At 43.7% G+C, this 20514-nt stretch overlaps 1 protein-coding gene across 3 annotated transcripts in view; it reads right to left on the bottom strand.

The window, feature by feature from the left end:
• The window catches only part of LOC126458530 (leukocyte elastase inhibitor-like), a 142281-nt gene that overhangs the window by 8810 nt on the left and 112957 nt on the right, over positions 1-20514 (bottom strand). The window contains exon 8 of one of the 3 annotated variants that reach the window (XM_050095635.1): positions 10948-11244. The exons of the other annotated variants lie outside the window; for them this stretch is intronic. Within the exon in view, the coding sequence (XP_049951592.1) occupies positions 11096-11244 (149 nt within the window). The 3' untranslated portion in view covers positions 10948-11095. Of the gene's footprint in view, positions 1-10947; positions 11245-20514 lie in introns of those variants that run through there. 3 annotated transcript variants of the gene reach the window in all.

Here is a 20514-nt window from a genome sequence, read left to right as displayed (position 1 = left end):
TTCCCCAAGGAACTGTTATAGGCCCTCTATTGTTCCTGATCTATGTTAACGGCATGGGAGACAATCTCAGTAGCCGTGTTAGATTGTTTGCAGATGATGCTGTCATTCACCATCTTTGGAACGATCACATAGATAATGTTGTGGGTAGAGCAAACCGAAGACTGCAATTCATTGACACAACACTTAGAAGGTGCAACAAATCTACCAAAGAGTCTGCTTACACCAAGCTTGTCCACCCTACTCTGTAGTACTGCTGTGCAGTGAGGGATCCGCATCAGGTGGGACTGACGGACGACACAGATAAAGTACAAAGAAGGGCAGCTCGTTTTGTATTATCGTGAAATAGAGGAGATAGTACAACAGACATGATACGTGAACTGGAGTGGCAATCATTAAAAAAAGGCGTTTTTCGTTGCGACGCGATCTTCTCATGATATTTCAACCACCAGTTTTCTCCTCAGATTGCGAAAACATTCTGTTACCACCCACTTACATAGGAAGAAATGATCATCACGATAAAATAAGAGAAATCAGTGCTCGCACAGAAAAATTTGAGCGCTCGTTTTTCCCGCGCGCCGTCCGAGTGTGGAACGGTAGAGAGACAGCTTGAAGGTGGTTCACTGAACCCTCTGCCTGTCAGTTTATTGTGAATAGAAGAGTAATCACGTAGATGTAGATGTAGACCAAGCTTTTCTGCGCCCCAACAAAGACTGTGGACCTAAATACAAGGAAAACACGTAAAACAGAAGTTTTAGTTTAGACATGCAGGAGGTTTGGGTTTAATCAAGTGGAACTGATGATGTATCTTTCTTTATTATGTTCCTGCAGTGGTCAGTGTGATGTATCCACCCTATGGACAGTTAAATTTCATAAGTATTAAGTACAGCGTTATCATTATTCATTTCTTTCCTCTTTTTTACGAGGGATACATTACAGGACATAGTCAGGTGAGTGCAGTATCATGATAAGGGGACATCCACATGGGTTTCCTTGGAATTTGTATAGTCCACACAGGGTATGGTGGCCGATGCGCAGTGACTAGTTTGCGTTCAAAATGTTCAAATGTGTGTGAATTCCTAAGGGACCAAACTGCTGAGGTCATCGGTCCCTACACACTACTTAAACTAAATTATGCAAAGAACAACACACACACCCATGCCCGAGGGAGGACTCGAACCTCCGGCAGGAGGGGCCACGCAATCCGTGACACGGCACCTCAAACAGCGCGACCACTCCGCGTGGCCCAGTTTTCGTCCACAGCCCAGGCAGAGTTCATTCGTTTGTTCGGAAGGGGAGGCCGACAAGTGTTTTCCACCTTTCGACCAGTCAGCGATGACAGAATGGAGGCACACGCTCTGCAATCTTTCTCGAACGATTTTACAGAAACTATTCGGTAAAAAAAAATTCATTTTTGCCTTACTTATAGCCTTATATGTCAGGTTCATGATGATGTAGCCATCATTTCGTTAATGGTCATAGTTATTGTGATATCTACGTGGAAGTAAGACTTGCGAGAAATTCAGAAAAGTTTGCAAAGAGAAACAGAGATCGCTATGATTTTGCGTTTGGTGCGTATTACATAATATATTGTTGCGTATGAAATTAGTAACATATTGAATTTTTCTTTAGACTTGAGTAGAGATATCTAACTGTCATCAATCTTGAGAAAACTGATCTGATGTAGAAGACTCATATGCGATCGCGCCGCACCGGCTATAAAGCTAGGATGAAACATCCATAACATTGAAACTTCCTGGCAGATTAAAACTGTGTGCCCGACCGAGACTCGAACTCGGGACTTTTGCCTTTCGCGGGCAAGTGCTCTACCAACTGAGCTAGAACACTTGCCCGCGAAAGGCAAAGGTCCCGAGTTCGAGTCTCGGTCGGGCACACAGTTTTAATCTGCCAGGAAGTTTCATATCAGCGCACACTCCGCTGCAGAGTGAAAATCTAATTCTGGATCCATAACATTCTTCATATTTCATAAACGATTTCAGATATCGAAAGAGATTTCGGCAAATTATAGCGGGCAGAGAGGAGAGTATTTTACCATATCGTTGTTTTGTAAAACTTCATTATCTACCGTATTATTCCACTAACTATAGACTTTTCGATGAAAGAATATAATTTTTAAGTGCCATCGATAGTTGGTGAAACGAGAAATGCTATGGGTTTTGGAACAACATGAGTGAACACGTTACACGTTTTTTTTTACCGAGGATGTGCTTTTTCATTACCTACTGCCCTTTCTTTTCCTTAGTTCCTCACTTAATAAACCACTGTTCCACAATTCTCTCACAGTTATCTCTGCACGACATGTTAGTGAGGCGAGACTATGTAAAGTCCACTGTGTTTTGGCAAAAGAAGCAAATTTTAAAATGGCATCCAGAGAAATGTGTAGTTTTTACTCAAAATTCGCCACTCATGACGTTCGCTGAAAGTTACAAATGGTTAACAAGCCAAGCAAAAGTAAATCGCTGCATTTTAGGTGGAATTCTTTTTAGTTACTAACGAAAGCAAGGATTATAGTAGATTTTTTTGAATGGTCGCCATGCAGCTGTGGACATGAGGGAGCGCTCCTTAATATGTGCAAAACATGCGAGTACAGGCTACAGTTTAGAACGTATTTCTCCATTGGTGGGCGTTTACTCTATAACGCCTGCCCACAACCCCCACCACTACTCTCACCCCACGTGTGCCTTGCTGTCTGCGCATCTATCGGCCATGGCGCTCTGCGCGGACTATAGCAGCTGAGCCGCGGCATGGTCGACCCTGCTCCAGCCCTGATAGGGGCTTGATATCTCGTGTTAAATCGCAGCTCGGATAGATAATCTGGCGTGGCTAGTCTTAAATGGGCGCGCACGCTGGTGCTATTGGCTATTGGGATGGTAGGGACGATCTGTGTGTGTGTGTGTGTGTGAGAGAGAGAGAGAGAGAGAGAGAGAGAGAGAGAGGGCGTCCTCGCGGAGATACGAGGTGGAGCCATAGTGCAGAGCCGCTGTGTGTGATGTCCTGTGTGGAAGGGTTGTTGTATGTGCCGGCTGGGTCCTGCCAAGCTGAGTATGTACTGTAGCAGTATCTGCAAGCAGCGCGTGTCAGCTTGGCTCAGTTCCAAGAGTGGATTGCACTCTCAGTACAGCAGTTACTGCACACTTCCCACTGAAGTCGGCGTTCCGGAAATACCTTGTGGAACAAGTTATTGAGGCTAGTGTGTGCAACGAGTTCAACTGCTGATGGGTCTTGTAGTGTTGATAGGGGGCATTTATTTAGTGTCTGGACATCATGAACGCGTAAGCGCCTTTGTACTGTTTGAAATTATAAGCGCACAGTGTCATCAGAGATGCTGTGTCGCCTGGAGGCTTGCTTGGACCATCTCTGCCTTGCAAGATCCATGGGAGATGATGCGCACTGTTGATCTTGACTAGAAGACACAGTAGTCGGTAGTGGTGTGCCATCAGTAGTAGTACAACACAGGCCGAGTGGTACGGTTGCAGTTATATTGTGATGAATAGGAACATGTTGATTTACTGCTATTTGAGATGAGGAAAGAGATTGAAGTATTGTTGAGAAGAATATTTTATTATGTTTATTTTGGTGAGTAATAGAAGAGGATTTAATTTAAGGTAACTGATTTTGTTCTTTATTGCGGCAGTTTGTAATTACCCGTTCTTGGTTCAGACATCCAGAGACTTGAGTATTGGGAAAGATAAACAGACATGCATAATTTATAATTTGAATTTGGGGGTAGGATTAATTGTTGAATATTTAATGGCATTTTTATGAGTTGCATTTTTGAAAAGATGTCATTTGATGGTAAAGACTACTTACTTTTGTCTATTCAAGAACTGTAATTTTTTGTTTTTTAACGTTTGCAAAGAAAAGAAAGAGATAATTATTCAATATATAAGTTCTCTAATCAGAAACCTAATTATATTTGATGTTATAATTCGTCCCAAGTCACAGTCCGCATCCAAAGTTCATGCCGGAATATGAGTTACCTTTTGGACTTCTTCAGATTTATTATCAACCAAGTATGCTTTGCCCTTTTTAAAAAAAAAAAAAAAAAAGAAAAGAGATCGCATTGCACGAGGAGGACTCAGTAGTTGGTTGTAGCTCAAAATTGCGACGCGCTTTCAAGTAAAGAGTAGTGTCACGATGATCCAATTGTGCAACAGGTAAGACAAAATAAAAAAAGGAAAAATTCATTTTCCAGGGTCAGTTGATCAGTTCAGTAGTTTAACGATTCGCGGTGTTCGATTCAGAGAGTACTCTTGCCATTGCGAATGTTTAAACATACAGGGAACAAGATTGACACTTTCGAGTTTCTCGCAGTCAGATTTTGCAACACATTCTCGCAGTCGATTTATCATGTGCAGAGTTCACGAACTTCTATGCTGGAAGTTAACTTAACCTAACAGATAGCTTACACCGCCAGCAAGCAAAATTTTTAATGAATAACAAGTCATATTATTTTAATTAAGGTATCATTCAGTGTGGGTAACATAATGGATATATAAAAAAGAATCGTCTAAATTGGCACGTCTGTGTTTCTGAAACTAAACACGTGTATAATGAATTTTGTTTTTGGTGAACGGAAACTCAAGAAGTTATTTTTGATACCTCTTCATAGGTGTTCAGGATGCCCCCTTGAGATGCACGACATATGTCAATGACATATTCAAATTGTTCCCACACTGCAAAGAGCACATCTTGCGTTAAAAATCATTTGGTCCAGTGCGACCGATCCATCGTTCAGTAATCCCGAAAAAAAAAAAAAAAAAAAATTCCCACACTTCGACATGACAGTGTGTCGGTGCCCCATTATGTAAGTAAATGACGTCGTTCGAATCAGTTTCCAACTGTGGGAAAAGAAAGTTCTGAAGCATATCGAGATATGTGCTTCCTGTAACAATGTTCTCAGCAAGGAAAATGGACCATGCATCTCTTCCTGTGAAACTGCACAAATCACACAAAATTTCGGAGACTCCCTCTCATGTTGTACAGCTTCGTATGATTGTCCCGTACCGCATATTTACAATTTATGACGGTCCACTGTCCCATTTAAATGGAATGTTGCCTCATCACTAAACACTTAGCGTGGGAGAAAACTGTTATCAAAAAAATGGTTCAAATGGCTCTGAGCACTATGGGACTTAACATCTATGGTCATCAGTCCCCTAGAACTTAGAACTACTTAAACCTAACTAACCTAAGGACATCACACAACACCCAGTCATCACGAGGCAGAGAAAATCCCTGACCCCCCTCCGGGAATCGAACCCGGGAACCCGGGCGTGGGAAGCGAGAACGCTACCGCACGACCACGAGCTGCGGACAAAACTGTTATCCTCCATCTTACCAAGAACGAAATTACAGGACTTCTTACACGTTGTTCTTTGTCACGTTGACGAAGAGTTTGCAGTAGCTGAATTTTGGATGATTTAATGTGTAAACGCTGATGCAATACACGCCAGATGGACATCAGGGGCAGGCATGTTGAGCTGTCGAGCTGCACGGCGAACGGATTTCTGCTGACTCCTTGTGAAACTATGGCGGATGCGTTTGCCGTATGTGTCAGACACACTGGAACAGCTGCCGATTTGCCATTACACAAACAACCTGTTTCCCGGAATCGTTTATGCCATCGACTAATGCTCTGTGCTGTAGGAGGATCCACACCATACCTAGTATGAAACCGAGCGAGGTGGCACAGTGGTTAGCACACTGGACTCACATTCAGGAGGACGCGTTTCAAAACCGCGTCCGGCTATCTTGATATAGGTTTCCCGTGATTTCCCTAAATCGCTTCAGGCAAACGCCGGGATAGTCCCTTTGAAAGTGCCCGGCTGACTTACTTGCCCAATCGGACGGGACCGATGACTTCGCTGTTTGGTCCCCTCCCCCAGATCAGCCAACCAACCTAGTACGAAAGACACGCTAAAGATTTATTACTGACCCGCACTGCGCATGACGTAGAATACAAAACGCTTTCTGTTCTCCTGACACAACTTCACCAGAACTATAGTGGGCGCACACAGCTGCTACCTAGCGGGAACCATGTAAAACTCGAGAGTCTGCTCTTTCCAAAAGTAAGCTGTTCACGCACATATATCAAATAACATAATAGTTACGATTTTTAAAATCGGATGATTGTTTTTGATACACCCTGTATATGAAAATGGTATTGTAGGACTCGCGACGAAGGACGCGGTGATAGTTTTACATTGGTAAGTACAGTACTTACGCAGCCTTTGTGAAGGTCGCCATGCTGGTTGTCTGACATCGATTTGGATCCAGCGCCTGCGCAGTTATGCGACGCAAAAACTTCCTTAAATTTAAAGAGTGTAGTGCATCGGGCAAGTGAGGTGAAGTTTATTCATACTTACATTTGTCAGTCGAGTTTGCCTACCTTCTTTTCTCCTGACGTACATGTTTTGGTTATGTAAATTTCTTGCTTTAAATTTCACCAAGTAACTGAGATGCTGTGTTTGTTTTAATTTTTAAATTTGTCGGTCGGTTTGGCAATTAACTGGACTAGCTTCTTCTCTGGTTATGTAACAGTTTTTTGGCAAATTAAAAGCCTTTTCTTTAAATCAGCTTTGTCAATCTCTGATGTTATTAAGGGGCAAGTTACTGTAAGCGCTGTATAGCTTCTGTGTTACAGCAGCTACCATAATTATGTGCGGAAACTGTGTTGATGTAACGGTGAACTAACAGCCATAGAGGTGGCATGTTGAGTGGTACGGCCGACCACCTAATCTAAAGATAATCCGCCATGTAAACATCTTTTAGAAATGGGGAGCTTGATGTTCTCTTACTGCAAAAGGATTTGCCCTATTTGTAATTGTATTGCTTACCTATCAAGTGATTTAATTTCTTGATGACTGTGAAAATTTGTTTTCCTAAAATTTATTGTTTAGCCAATGAAATTTTAAAAATCTTTGAAAGTTTTAAAGTTGATGTTTTAATCTCATTTAGAACTACTGAATTTTATTGACATTTGGTTTTATTGCAGAGTCTTGACTAGATATAAATTTAAATTGTCATGGTTTTGCAAACAAAGGAAAGCTTTACCTAGAGTCCAATATATGTCAGTAATTTTGATTTGAAATTGCCATCTTTTGGGTATTTAGTAAAATAAATAAGTTCTTCTTTTAGATAGTGCTTAACATTTCTTGTCCTAGCACCTCTCCTACACGACAGGGTTGGAACTTCCCATTTGGTTCAAAAATTAATTAGTATTTATCTGATTAAAGCTTTGTAGAATATAAATTATAATATATTCTAAAGTATGAGAGAATTAGAAATTGAAGGTATCACGACAATGAGGACAACGTGAATTTAATTGCTCGCTATATGTACTACTTCACGTTTGATTTGTTCTCTGATGGTGGAGACACCCTTCAGGAGAATAACTGTCATTATCACAAGGCCAGAATCGTGCTACAATGGTTAGAGGAACATGGTAGTGAACTCACGCTGATATCTTGGCTGTCAATTGGTCGATCTGAAGACATCTGCGGTTGTCAGGCGTCAGATACGCGCCCACAATCCACCAGCTGGTAATTTATGGAAAATGTATGGCCAGTGTGAAGGCAGCTCGTCCCATAAGCTACCAGAAAAACTATCATGGACTTGTCGAATCAATGCCCCGAATAATCGCTTCTGCATTCCAAAAGTCGACCAATACGCTATTAAACAGATGGCCACAATGTTTTGATTCATCAGTCCGTGAAATAATTTAAATGCATTGAAATTAAATGAAAAGAAGTGCTGGGATCAATTCAGCAAAGGAGCAATAACATGAAATGGTATCGGTTCAAACAGTTGATGACCAAGAGCTCAGATGGAAAACTAGTCCCAATCAAAGAAAGGGAAACCAGAAAGGTGGAAGGAGTATATAGACGGGCTATATAAGGGAGATATACATGCGGGCAATGTTATGGAAATGGAAGAGGACGTAGAGGAGGATGTGAAGAGAGATATGATACTGCACGAATAATTTGATAAAGCACTGAAAGAATTAATTCGAAACAACGTCCTGGGAGCGGGCAACATACCGTGAGAGCTACAGATAGCTTTGGGAGAGTCAGCCATGACAAAACTCTTCCATCTGGTGAGAAATATGTATGAGACAGGTGAACTACTCTCAGACTTCAAGAAGAATATAATAATTCTGTTGTGTACATAGTTCCGTGTAGTCAGCACGCACACAACTCTCCCACTAGAGCGCGCCCCGCTAACCACAACAGCGCAGGCGCAGCGCTCGTCCGTCTCCGCACTACGAGATGTCGCTGGCATAGAGACGGACCAATTCTGCTTCCGCCGATCCGTGTATTAATATGTAACGCAGCCAATGAGATTGCTGCTAACGTAGAAGCTCTTCTCCTCACGGATCACACTCGCGCAGTGATACATGAACACGCGAGGTATTATAACGAGTGAACAAACCTCCGATTAGTCAGTCTGGACTAATCTGCATTAGTCTGCACCAGTCTATAGTCAAGTTTCAGTCTGCGCCTAATAAGATTATCATATTCCTGTACATAATCATGAACATAAATGTATAGACACTTTGTCAAGTATCAGAGATATGTGAGAATAAGATTAACGTACCAAGACCAAAGGAACTTCAGATTGTCAATTGTAAATAGCATCCAGAACCAAGTTAAGTAGTTTTTAGGCTTGTTATTATTTTAATAAATGTGTGTGAAAATTAATCAAGTTCTGTTTAAAGTTGGTCACCGTCAATCTGCTACTCTAAGCATGCAAGGTGGCATTTCTATCGTCTGACCTAACGGCAGAAGATAAACACACCACGATAAGACCACGAGACATATTGCTGACACTCGCCTACTCCGTTAGAGCGACAAGTCAAATAATCTGATGGTGTGTGTACTGAAGGTCTTACAGTACACTCATCACAAATTCCAATCCCAAAGAAAGGAGGTGCAGACAAGTGTGAAAACTACCGAACTATCAGTTTAATAAGTCACGGCTGCAAAATACTAACACGAATCCTTTACAGAAGAATGGAAGAAGTACTCGAAGCCGACCTTGGCGAAGATCAGTTTGGATTCCGGAAAAAAGTAGGAACACGCGAGGCAACACTGACCCTACGACTTCTCGTAGAAGATAGGTTACGGAAAGGCAAACCAACGTTTCTAGCATTTGTACACTTAGAGAAAACTTTTGACAGTGTTGACTATAATACTCTCTTTCAAATTCTAAAGGTGGCAAGGGTATAATAGGGGGAACGAAAGGCTATTTACAATTTGTACAGACGCCAGATGACAGTTATAAGAGTCGAGGGTCATGAAAGGGAAGCGGTGGTTGAGACGCGAGTGAGACAGGGTTGTAGCCCATCCCCGATTTTATTCAATCTAGCTGTAAAGGGAACAAAAGAAAAATTTGGAGTAGGAATTGAAATCCAGGGAGAAGAAATAAACACTTTGAGGTTTGCCGAGGACTTGGAAGAGCAGTTGAACGGAATGGACAGTGTCTTCAAAGGAGGAGATAAAATGACCATCAACAAAAGCCAAATGAGGATAATGGAATTTAGTCGAGTTAAATCAGGTGATGCTGAGGGGATTATATTAGGAAATAAGACACTTGTAGTAGATGAGTTTTGGTATGTGGGCAGCAAAATAACTGACGATGGTCGAAGTAGAGAGGATAAAAGATATAGACTGGCAATTGCAAGAAAAGCGTTTCTGAAGAAGAGAAATTTGTTAACATCGAGTACAGATTAAGTGTAATGTAGTCTTTTCTGAAAGTATTTGTAAGGAGTGTAGCTATGTATGGCAAGGAAACATAGACGATAAATATTTTAGACAAGAAGAGAATAGAAGTTTTCGAAATGTGATGCTACAGAAGAATACTGATGATTAAATGGGTAGATTACGTAACTAATGAGGAGATACTGAAGAGAATTGGGAAGAAGAGGAATTTGTGGCAGAACTTGACTAGAAGAAGGGATCGATTGGTAGGACGCGTTCTGAGGGACGAAGGGATCACCACTTAGTATTGGAGAGAAGCGTAGAGGGTAAAAATCCTAGAGGGAGACCAAGGGATGAATACAGTAAGCAGATTCAGAGGGATGTAGGTAGAGGTCGGAATGAGGAGGCTTGCACAGGACAGAATAGCATAAAGAGCTGCATCAAACCAAACTTTGGACTGAAGACCACAACAATAACCACAACACGAAATGGACATGCAATAACAACTGAAAATTTGTGGCTGACTGGCTTCTTCAATTTCCAAATATCTAATAATTTTACCTGACATGTTGCATGTCGTAACCTCATTAATTTCACTACCTCACCCCATTAATTTAATTTCAGTTCATTTTATAATATCATGTAACTGAGGGTGCACAAACAACGTTTTGGTAGTACTTAGTTAAACACAAAGAAATCCAGCTGTCGAAATTGTTCACAACACAAGCAAATACCACAAAGTGACGTGAACAGTCTGTACTACAGCTTTTAACGACAGTGTGTAACAAGGTGTGTGGTGCATGTGACGAGCCACTATTGAAGATAGATGAGTCACACCCATGAGCACTCTGCTACATAGTGAAAACTTCAGCCTGGCAAATACTGTGTGTGTGTGTGTGCGTGTATTGTCGAACTGCTCACAACTTACGCCTGCTACTTTGTTCATGTCTACATGAAACAGAAAAAGAATTGTATAAAGTGTATTGTTCAGGACCAGCAGACAAAATATTCAAACGCAGGTACTTACTAGACGTTTCAACATCGTTGTTTGTCTGTATAGAAAAACATCTTACAGGATTAAGATATTTTAACTTTCAAAGGATATAAGTTGAGAAAGAAAAGCGTTTTTATTGTCGCACCATACAGATTTTCCTCAATTAAAAGAGGAATAGTTAAAAAAATTTGAATATGAAATATCTTTTATTAAATCTTTAAGGTCTTCCAGATTTCACCAGAATGGATAATAGCAATTTCATCAAAACTGTAGCTACAGAAGTATTTTCGCATCACTGGAATACACGACTCACATATTTCAAACATTCAATAATTGTCCAGAAGGTTCAATACACAACTCACATTTTTCAAACATTCAATAATTACGCAGAAGGTTTCACTAAACGTCCAGCGAAGAGGATCGTCCCTGTGACCTCATCCACAATGAACAAGATGAAGGGGTGGTCAGCCTTGAAGATGACGGGCGGTGGAGGCGGAAACAGAGGGAAGCTGGCACCCTCTGTTATGAGAACTGCAACAGGAGGAGCAGACATGATATAACAGTCTTAGGAAACACACTGAGGTGACAAAAGTCATGTGATATCTCCTAACATCGCGTCGGAAATCCATTTATCCGGCGTAGTGCAGCAGCTCGACGTGGCAAGGATTCAACAAGTCGCTGGAAGTCCTCTGCAGAAATACTGAGCCATAATGCCTCTATGTTGTTGTTGTTGTGGTCTTCAGTCCTGAGACTGGTTTGATGCAGCTCTCCATGCTACTCTATCCTGTGCAAGCTTCTTGATCTCCCAGTACCTACTGGAACCTACGTCCTTCTGAATATGTTTAGTGTGTTCATCTCTTGGTCTCCCTCTACGATTTTTACCCTTCACGCTGCCCTCCAATACTAAATTGGTGATCCCTTGATGCCTCAAAACATGTCCTACCAACCGATCTCTTCTTCTAGTCAAGTTGTGCCACAAATTTCTCTTCTCCCCAATCCTATTCAATACCTCCTCATTAGTTACGTGATCTACCCACCTTATCTTCAGCATTCTTCTGTAGCACCACATTTCGAAAGCTTCTATTCTCTTCTTGTCCAAACTAGTTTTCGTCCATGTTTCACTTCCATACATGGCTACACTCCATACAAATACTTTCAGAAACGACTTCCTGACACTTAAATCTATACTCGATGTTAACAAATTTCTCTTCTTGAGAAACGCTTTCCTTGCCATTGCCAGTCTACATTTTATATCCTCTCTACTTCGACCATCGTCAGTTATTTTACTCCCTAAATAGCAAAACTCCTTTACTACTTTAAGTGTCTCATTTGCTAATCTAATTCCCTCAGCATCACCCGACTTAATTTGACTACATTCCATTATCCTCGTTTTGCTTTTGTTGATGTTCATCTTATATCCTCCTTTCAAGACACTGTCCATTCCGTTCAACTGCTCTTCCAAGTCCTTTGCTGTCTCTGACAGAATTACAATGTCATCGGCCAACCTCAAAGTTTTTACTTCTTGTCCATGAATTTTAATACCTACTCCGAATTTTTCTTTTGTTTCCTTTACTGCTTGCTCAATATACAGATTGAATAACATCGGGGAGAGGCTACAACCCTGTCTCACTCCTTTCCCAACCACTGCTTCCCTTTCATGCCCCTCGACTCTTATAACTGCCATCTGGTTTCTGTACAAATTGTAAATAGCCTTTCGCTCCCTGTATTTTACCCCTGCCACCTTCAGAATTTGAAAGAGAGTATTCCAGTTAACTTTGTCAAAAGCTTTCTCTAATGCCTCTATAGCCGTCCATAAATGCGAAAGTGTTGCGAGTGCAGGATGTTGTGCACGAACTGACCTCTCCATTATGTTCCATAAACATTCGCTGGGACTGATGTCGGGCGATCTGTGTGGCCAAATCATTCGCTCGAATGGTCCAGAATATTCTTCAAACCAATCACGAAAAACTGTGGCCCAGTGACATGACATCGTTGTTTGGGAATATGACCCCCATGAATGCCTGCAAATGGTCTTCAAGTAGCGGAACATGACCATTTCCAGTCAATGATCGGTTCAGTTTTACCAGAGGACTCAATCCATTCCATGTAAACGCAGACCACACCATTAAGGAGCCACCACTAGCTTGCACATTGCCTTGCCAACCTGGATGTATATTTTTGCGGGGGGCTGCGCCAGACTAGAACCCTACCATCAGCTCTTACCAACTGAAATCGGGACTCACCTGACCAGATCACGGTTTTCCAGTCGTCTAGGGTCCACCGATATGATCATGAGCCCAGGAAGGGCGCTGCAAGCAATGTCGTGCTATTAGCAAAGGTACACGCGTCGGTCGTCTGCTGCTATAAGCCAGATTAAGGCGTTCGATCCAGTTCCCCACGCCGGCCGAAGTGGCCGTGCGGTTAAAGGCGCTGCAGTCTGGAACCGCAAGACCGCTACGGTCGCAGGTTCGAATCCTGCCTGGGGCATGGATGTTTGTGATGTCCTTAGGTTAGTTAGGTTTAACTACACTCCTGGAAATGGAAAAAAGAACACATTGACACCGGTGTGTCAGACCCACCATACTTGCTCCGGACACTGCGAGAGGGCTGTACAAGCAATGATCACACGCACGGCACAGCGGACACACCAGGAACCGCGGTGTTGGCCGTCGAATGGCGCTAGCTGCGCAGCATTTGTGCACCGCCGCCGTCAGTGTCAGCCAGTTTGCCGTGGCGACTGATGACCTCAGAAGTTAAGTCGCATAGTGCTCAGAGCCATTTTTTTCTCCGTTGGATCTTCCCTATCTCTTCTATCAACCGTATCTGGTACGGATTCCACACTGCTGAGCAGTACTCAAGCAGTGGGCGAACAAGCGTACTGTAACCTACTTCCTTTGTTTTCGGATTGCATTTCCTTAGGATTCTTCCAATGAATCTCAGTCTGGCATCTGCTTTACCGACGATCTATTTTATATGATCATTCAATTTAAAATCACTCCTAATGCGTACTCCCAGATAATTTATGGAATTAACTGCTTCAGTTGCTGACCTGCTATATTGTAACTAAATGATAAGGGATCTCTCTTTGTATGTATTCGCAGCACATTACACTTGTCTACATTGAAATTCAGTTGCCATTCCCTGCACCATGCGTCAATTCGCTGCAGATCCTCCTGCATTTCAGTACAATTTTCCATTGTTACAACCTCTCGATATACCACAGCATCATCCGCAAAAAGCCTCACTGAAATTCCGATGTCATCCACAAGGTCATTTATGTATATTGTGAATAGCAACGGTCCTACGAGACTCCCCTGCGGCACACCTCAAATCACCCTTACTTCGGAAGACGTCTCTCCATTGAGAATGACATGCTGCGTTCTGCTGTCTAGGAACTCTTCAATCCAATCACACAATTGGTCTGATACTCCATATGCTCTTACTTTGTTCATTAAACGACTATGGGGAACTGTTAAAATGGTTTAAATGGCTCTGAGCACTATGGGACTCAACTGATGTGGTCATTAGTCCCCTAGAACTTAGAACTACACTCCTGGAAATTGAAATAAGAACACCGTGAATTCATTGTCCCAGGAAGGGGAAACTTTATTGACACATTCCTGGGGTCAGATACATCACATGATCACACTGACAGAACCACAGGCACGTAGACACAGGCAACAGAGCATGCACAATGTCGGCATTAGTACAGTGTATATCCACCTTTCGCAGCAATGCAGGCTGCTATTCTCCCATGGAGACGATCGTAGAGATGCCGGATGTAGTCCTGTGGAACGGCTTGCCATGCTATTTCCACCTGGCGCCTCAGTTGGACCAGCGTTCGTGCTGGACGTGCAGACCGCGTGAGAGGACGCTTCATCCGGTCCCAAACATGCTCAATGGGGGACAGATCCGGAGATCTTGCTGGCCAGGGTAGTTGACTTACACCTTCTAGAGCACGTTGGGTGGCACGGGATACATGCGGACGTGCATTGTCCTGTTGGAACAGCAAGTTCCCTTGCCGGTCTAGGAATGGTAGAACGATGGGTTCGATGACGGTTTGGATGTACCGTGCACTATTCAGTGTCCCCTCGACGATCACCAGTGGTGTACGGCCAGTGTAGGAGATCGCTCCCCACACCATGATGCCGGGTGTTGGCCCTGTGTGCCTCGGTCGTATGCAGTCCTGATTGTGGCCCTCACCTGCACGGCGCCAAACACGCATACGACCATCATTGGCACCAAGGCAGAAGCGACTCTCATCGCTGAAGACGACACGTCTCCATTCGTCCCTCCATTCACGCCTGTCGCGACACCACTGGAGGCGGGCTGCACGATGTTGGGGCGTGAGCGGAAGACGGCCTAACGGTGTGCGGGACCGTAGCCCAGCTTCATGGAGACGGTTGCGAATGGTCCTCGCCGATACCCCAGGAGCAACAGTGTCCCTAATTTGCTGGGAAGTGGCGGTGCGGTCCCCTACGGCACTGCGTAGGATCCTACGGTCTTGGCGTGCATCCGTGCGTCGCTGCGGTCCGGTCCCAGGTCGACGGGCACGTGCACCTTCCGCCGACCACTGGCGACAACATCGATGTACTGTGGAGACCTCACGCCCCACGTGTTGAGCAATTCGGCGGTACGTCCACCCGGCCTCCCGCATGCCTACTATACGCCCTCGCTCAAAGTCCGTCAACTGCACATACGGTTCACGTCCACGCTGTCGCGGCGTGCTACCAGTGTTAAAGACTGCGATGGAGCTCCGTATGCCACGGCAAACTGGCTGACACTGACGGCGGCGGTGCACAAATGCTGCGCAGCTAGCGCCATTCGACGGCCAACACCGCGGTTCCTGGTGTGTCCGCTGTGCCGTGCGTGTGATCATTGCTTGTACAGCCCTCTCGCAGTGTCCGGAGCAAGTATGGTGGGTCTGACACACCGGTGTCAATGTGTTCTTTTTTCCATTTCCAGGAGTGTATTTAACAACTGCGAAGCGTTGCAGGATTCGTTAGTCTAATATACAGGGTGATTCAAAAAGAATACCACAACTTTAGGAATTTAAAACTCTGCAACGACAAAAGGCAGAGCTAAGCAGTATCTGACGGCGAATTAAGGGAGCTATAAAGTTTCATTTAGTTGTACATTTGTTCGCTTGAGGCGCTGTTGACTAGGCGTCAGCGTCAGTTGATGCTAAGATGGCGACCGCTCAACGGAAAGCTTTTTGTGTTATTGAGTACGGCAGAAGTGAATCGACGACAGTTGTTCAGCGTGCATTTCGAACGAAATATGGTGTTAAACCCCCTGATAGGTGGTGTATTAAACGTTGGTATAAACAGTTTACAGAGAATGGGTGTTTGTGCAAAGGGAAAAGTTCTGGACGGCCGAGAACGAGTGATGAAAATGTAGCACGCATCCAGCAAGCATTTGTTCGCAGCCCAGGAAAATCGACTCGCAGAGCTAGCAGAGAGCTGCAAATTCCACAATCAACTGTATGGAGAGTCCTACGAAAAAGGTTAGTTATGAAACCTTATCGTCTGAAATTGGTTCAAGCACTGTCTGCAGCTGATAAGATTAAAAGAATCGATTTCTGTGATTTTATCCTTGTTCAAATGGAAACAGATGAATCTTTCGTTTCAAAGATTGTGTTTAGTGATGAAGCACCTTTCCACACTAACGGGAAAGTCAACCGTCACAATGTCTGTATATGGGGCACTGAGAATCTGCGGGAAACAACTCAGTATGAACGTGACTCGCCTAAGGTGAACGTTTTCTGTGCCATTTCAGCCAATAAAGTTTTTGGTCCCTTTTTCTTCGAAGGTGCTACTGTAACCGGACTAAAGTATCTGGAGATGTTAGAGAATTGGCTGTTCCCTCAGCTCGAACAAGAAGCACAACAATTCATATTTCAGCAGGATGGAGCGCCACCACATTGGCACTTATCTGTCCGTAACTATCTGAACGTCAACTACCCGAGGCGATGGACCGGCCGCCAGGCAGCCCGTGACAGAGCACTTCATCACTGGCCTCCAAGAAGCCCTGATCTTACCCCCTGCGATTTTTTCTTATGGGGGTATGTTAAGGATATGGTGTTTCGGCCACCTCTCCCGGCCACCATTGATGATTTGAAACGAGAAATAACAGCAGCTATCCAAACCGTTACGCCTGATATGCTACAGAGGGTGTGGAACGAGTTGGAGTATCGGGTTGATATTGCTCGTGTGTCTGGAGGGGGCCATATTGAACATCTCTGAACTTGTTTTTGAGTGAAAAAAAACCTTTTTAAATACTCTTTGTAATGATGTATAACAGAAGGTTATATTATGTTTCTTTCATTAAATACACATTTTTAAAGTTGTGGTATTCTTTTTGAATCACCCTGTATATTCGTGGTCTTTGTCAGCATGCTGTGTCAGGTAATGTTTGCTAGGTTACATAACAACTACTACAACTAAGTTAGTTAGTAAACAATTTTGTGTAGGTTTGGAATAATATCCTGCCTCGATTTAATCTAATTAACTTATACATAGATTTTACGTAGCTGTAGAAAGAAATAACAGGCCACAACAACCTAATTATTAATCTTCTAAACACATATTTCTGCAGTAAAACTTAAATATCACCAAGTTTTCATGTTTCGACTTATCAGTGTATTTTCACGGCGTATTGATTCATCCATTATATTTCAGCAACTGCGTAAACTCCATTTCTTCGACAGATATTTCGGTCAAATACTATAGTTCTACAGGTACAGGACTCGCATTTGCTATCTTAAAAACGAAAGTCGTGTTATTGCTCTTGCAGTCACAGAAAAGAGAATAGCCAGAGATGAAGCATGGTGGCAAGAATTTGTATGAACTAAATACGTAGTTAGAAGCTCGATTCATTCCGGGATATACGAGGTGTATTACTAGGACCTGTTCTGCAGCGATGTCTTTGCCAATTGAGCAAACAAAGCGGCTGATTGCATGATTTTTCCAGTGTGAAACTGCTATCTCTGTTAATTAAATCCTTTGCCAAACTAACTTACACCGTTTACTCACCACCGAGTCCCAGAATAAGAAAGCAGACAGTAGAATTTCGGCGTTGTCATTCGGCTTAGAGTGGTCAATGTCGGTTCACTGCTATGCCATAGCCGAGTAATGGGCTGTAAGAGCGGGGTATACTTTTGGTGCTCCGTGCATCCCTCCTGGAGCGTATGCGGCGTCTGATCAGCCTATAGAAGGCCACATCAGCAGAGTAGCTCGTAAACACACCAGCCTTGCAGAGCATCACATTATCGTTGACATTACCCAAAAGTGGCGCGCTGTCTTCTTTGGAGGGCGAAGAGTCATTGTAACTTTATATGAACTATCTGAATTAATTTGACTATAAACTACTCATATATGATAGTGCAATTGTGGATTTAAATTTTTCTAGTTTGTCTTCTCATTCGTTAAGTTCACCTTCGGTGTTCAGGCTCGGTATTGATTATAGAATGAAGGCTTTCACGGCCGGATGACATACCTTCTGGTAAATATTTCGGTATGTGAGGTCGTGGTCCAAGAAACTCTTCTGTGCCTGACGTTTCGTCCAAGACTGCGCTGGACATCCTCAGAAGCGCTCCTCATCTGAGTCTAGCGACTGACCGTTCGGACGTCCGAGAGCGACATACACAGGGTGAGTCACCTAACATTACCGCTGGAAATATTTCGTAAACCACATCAAATACTGATGAATCGATTCCACACACCGAACGTGAGGAGAGGGGCTAGTGTAATTGGTTAATACAAACCATACAAAAATGCACGGAAGTATGTTTTTTAACACAAACCTACGTTTTTTTAAATGGAACCCCGTTAATTCTGTTAGCACATCTGAACATATAAACAAATACGTAATCACTGCCGTTTGTTGCATTGTAAAATGTTAATTACTTCCGGAGATATTGTAACCTAAAGTTGACGCTTGAGTACCACTCCTCCGCTGTTCGATTGTGTGTATCGGAGAGCACCGAATTACGTAGGGATCCAAAGGGAACGGTGATGGACCTTAGGTACAAAGAGACTGGAACAGCACATTACGTCCACATGCTAACATCTTTTTATTGGTCTTTTTCACTGACGCACATGCACATTGCCATGAGGGGTGAGGTACACGTACACACGTGGTTTCCGTTTTCAAGTACGGAGTGGAATAGAGTGTGTCCCGACATGTCAGGCCAATAGATGTTCAATGTGGTGGCCATCATTTGCTGCACACAATTGCAATCTCTGGCGTAATGAATGTCGTACAAGCCGCAGTACATCTGGTGTAATGTCGCCGCAGGCTGCCGCAATACGTTGTTTCATATCCTCTGGGGTTGTAGGCACGTCGGTACACATTCTCCTTTAACGTACCCCACAGAAAGAAGTCCAGAGGTGTAAGATCAGGGAAACGGGCTGGCCAATTTATGCGTCCTCCACGTCCTATGAAGCACCCGTCGAACATCCTGTCAAGGGTCAGCCTAGTGTTGATTGCGGAATGTGCAGGTGCACCATCATGCTGATACCACATACGTCGACGCGTTTCCAGTGGAACATTTTCGAGTAACGTTGGCAGATCATTCTGTAGAAACGCGATGTATGTTGCAGCTGTTTGGGCCCCTGCAATGAAGTGAGGACCAATGAGGTGGTCGCCAATGATTCCGCACCATACATTTACAGTCCACGGTCGCTGTCGCTCTACCTGTCTGAGCCAGCGAGGATTGTTCACGGACCAGTAATGCATGTTCCGTAGATTCACTGCCCCGTGGTTTGTGAAACCCGCTTCATCGGGAAACAGGTAGAACTGCAACGCATTCTCTGTTAATGCCCATTGTCAGACTTGCACACGATGATTAAAGTCATCACCATGTAATTGCTGATGTAGCGACACATAAAACGGGTGAAAGCGGTGACGATGCAGTATGCGCATGACACTACTTTGACTCAGTCCACCGGCTCTCGCGATGTCCCGTGTACTCATATGTGGGTTCATGGCAACAGCAGCTAACACACCAACTGCACCCGCTTCTCCTGTGACGGGCCTGTTACGGACCCGTTTGCGTGCTACGACCATACCTGTTGCATACAGTTGGTGGTAGATGTTTTGCAATGTGCGGCACGTTGGATGCTCTCTGTCCGGGTACCGTTCTGCATACACACTGCAGGCTTCAGCTGCATTTCGTCAACACTCGCCATAGATGAGTATCATCTCCGCCTTTTCAGAGTTCGAATACACCATGGTCACAGTTGCTACAACACTACACTATCACAGACGTCTGGTAACACGGTGTACTACAGTTGGTCTGCGTGCGGAGACGAATGCAGAATAACAATAGCAGCAAGCGCTACATGCGGACACTGCGACAGCTAGACCAAACCACAACAGTGCACTACAGCCACATTCGTGAACACGATCGTCATCGTAAACATGTCCCTGCAGATGCTGCTCGCCGACCGTGGCCCGTGTTTGTTACAACACGCAACTGAACGTCGGAGGTTTCAAGCGTCAGCTTTAGGTTACAATATCTCCGGATGTAATTAACATTTTACAATGCAACAAACGGCACTTATTACGTATTTGTTTATATGTTCAGATGTGCTAACAAAACTAACGTGGTTCCATTTAAAAAAACGTAGGTTTGTGTTAAAAAACATACTTCCGTGCATTTTGTATGGTTTGTATTAAACAATTACACTAGCCCCTCTCCTCACGTTCGGTCTGTGGAATCGGTTCGTCAGTATTTGATGTGGTTTACGAAATATATCCAGCGGTAACGTTAGGTGACTCACGCTGTATACTGTAGGA

The sequence above is a fragment of the Schistocerca serialis genome, chromosome 2, assembly GCF_023864345.2.
Source record: "Schistocerca serialis cubense isolate TAMUIC-IGC-003099 chromosome 2, iqSchSeri2.2, whole genome shotgun sequence".
NCBI classification, from domain to species: Eukaryota; Metazoa; Arthropoda; class Insecta; order Orthoptera; family Acrididae; genus Schistocerca; species Schistocerca serialis.
Note: the sequence above shows the minus strand (reverse complement) of the source record. Positions and strands in the feature narration are given on the sequence as shown.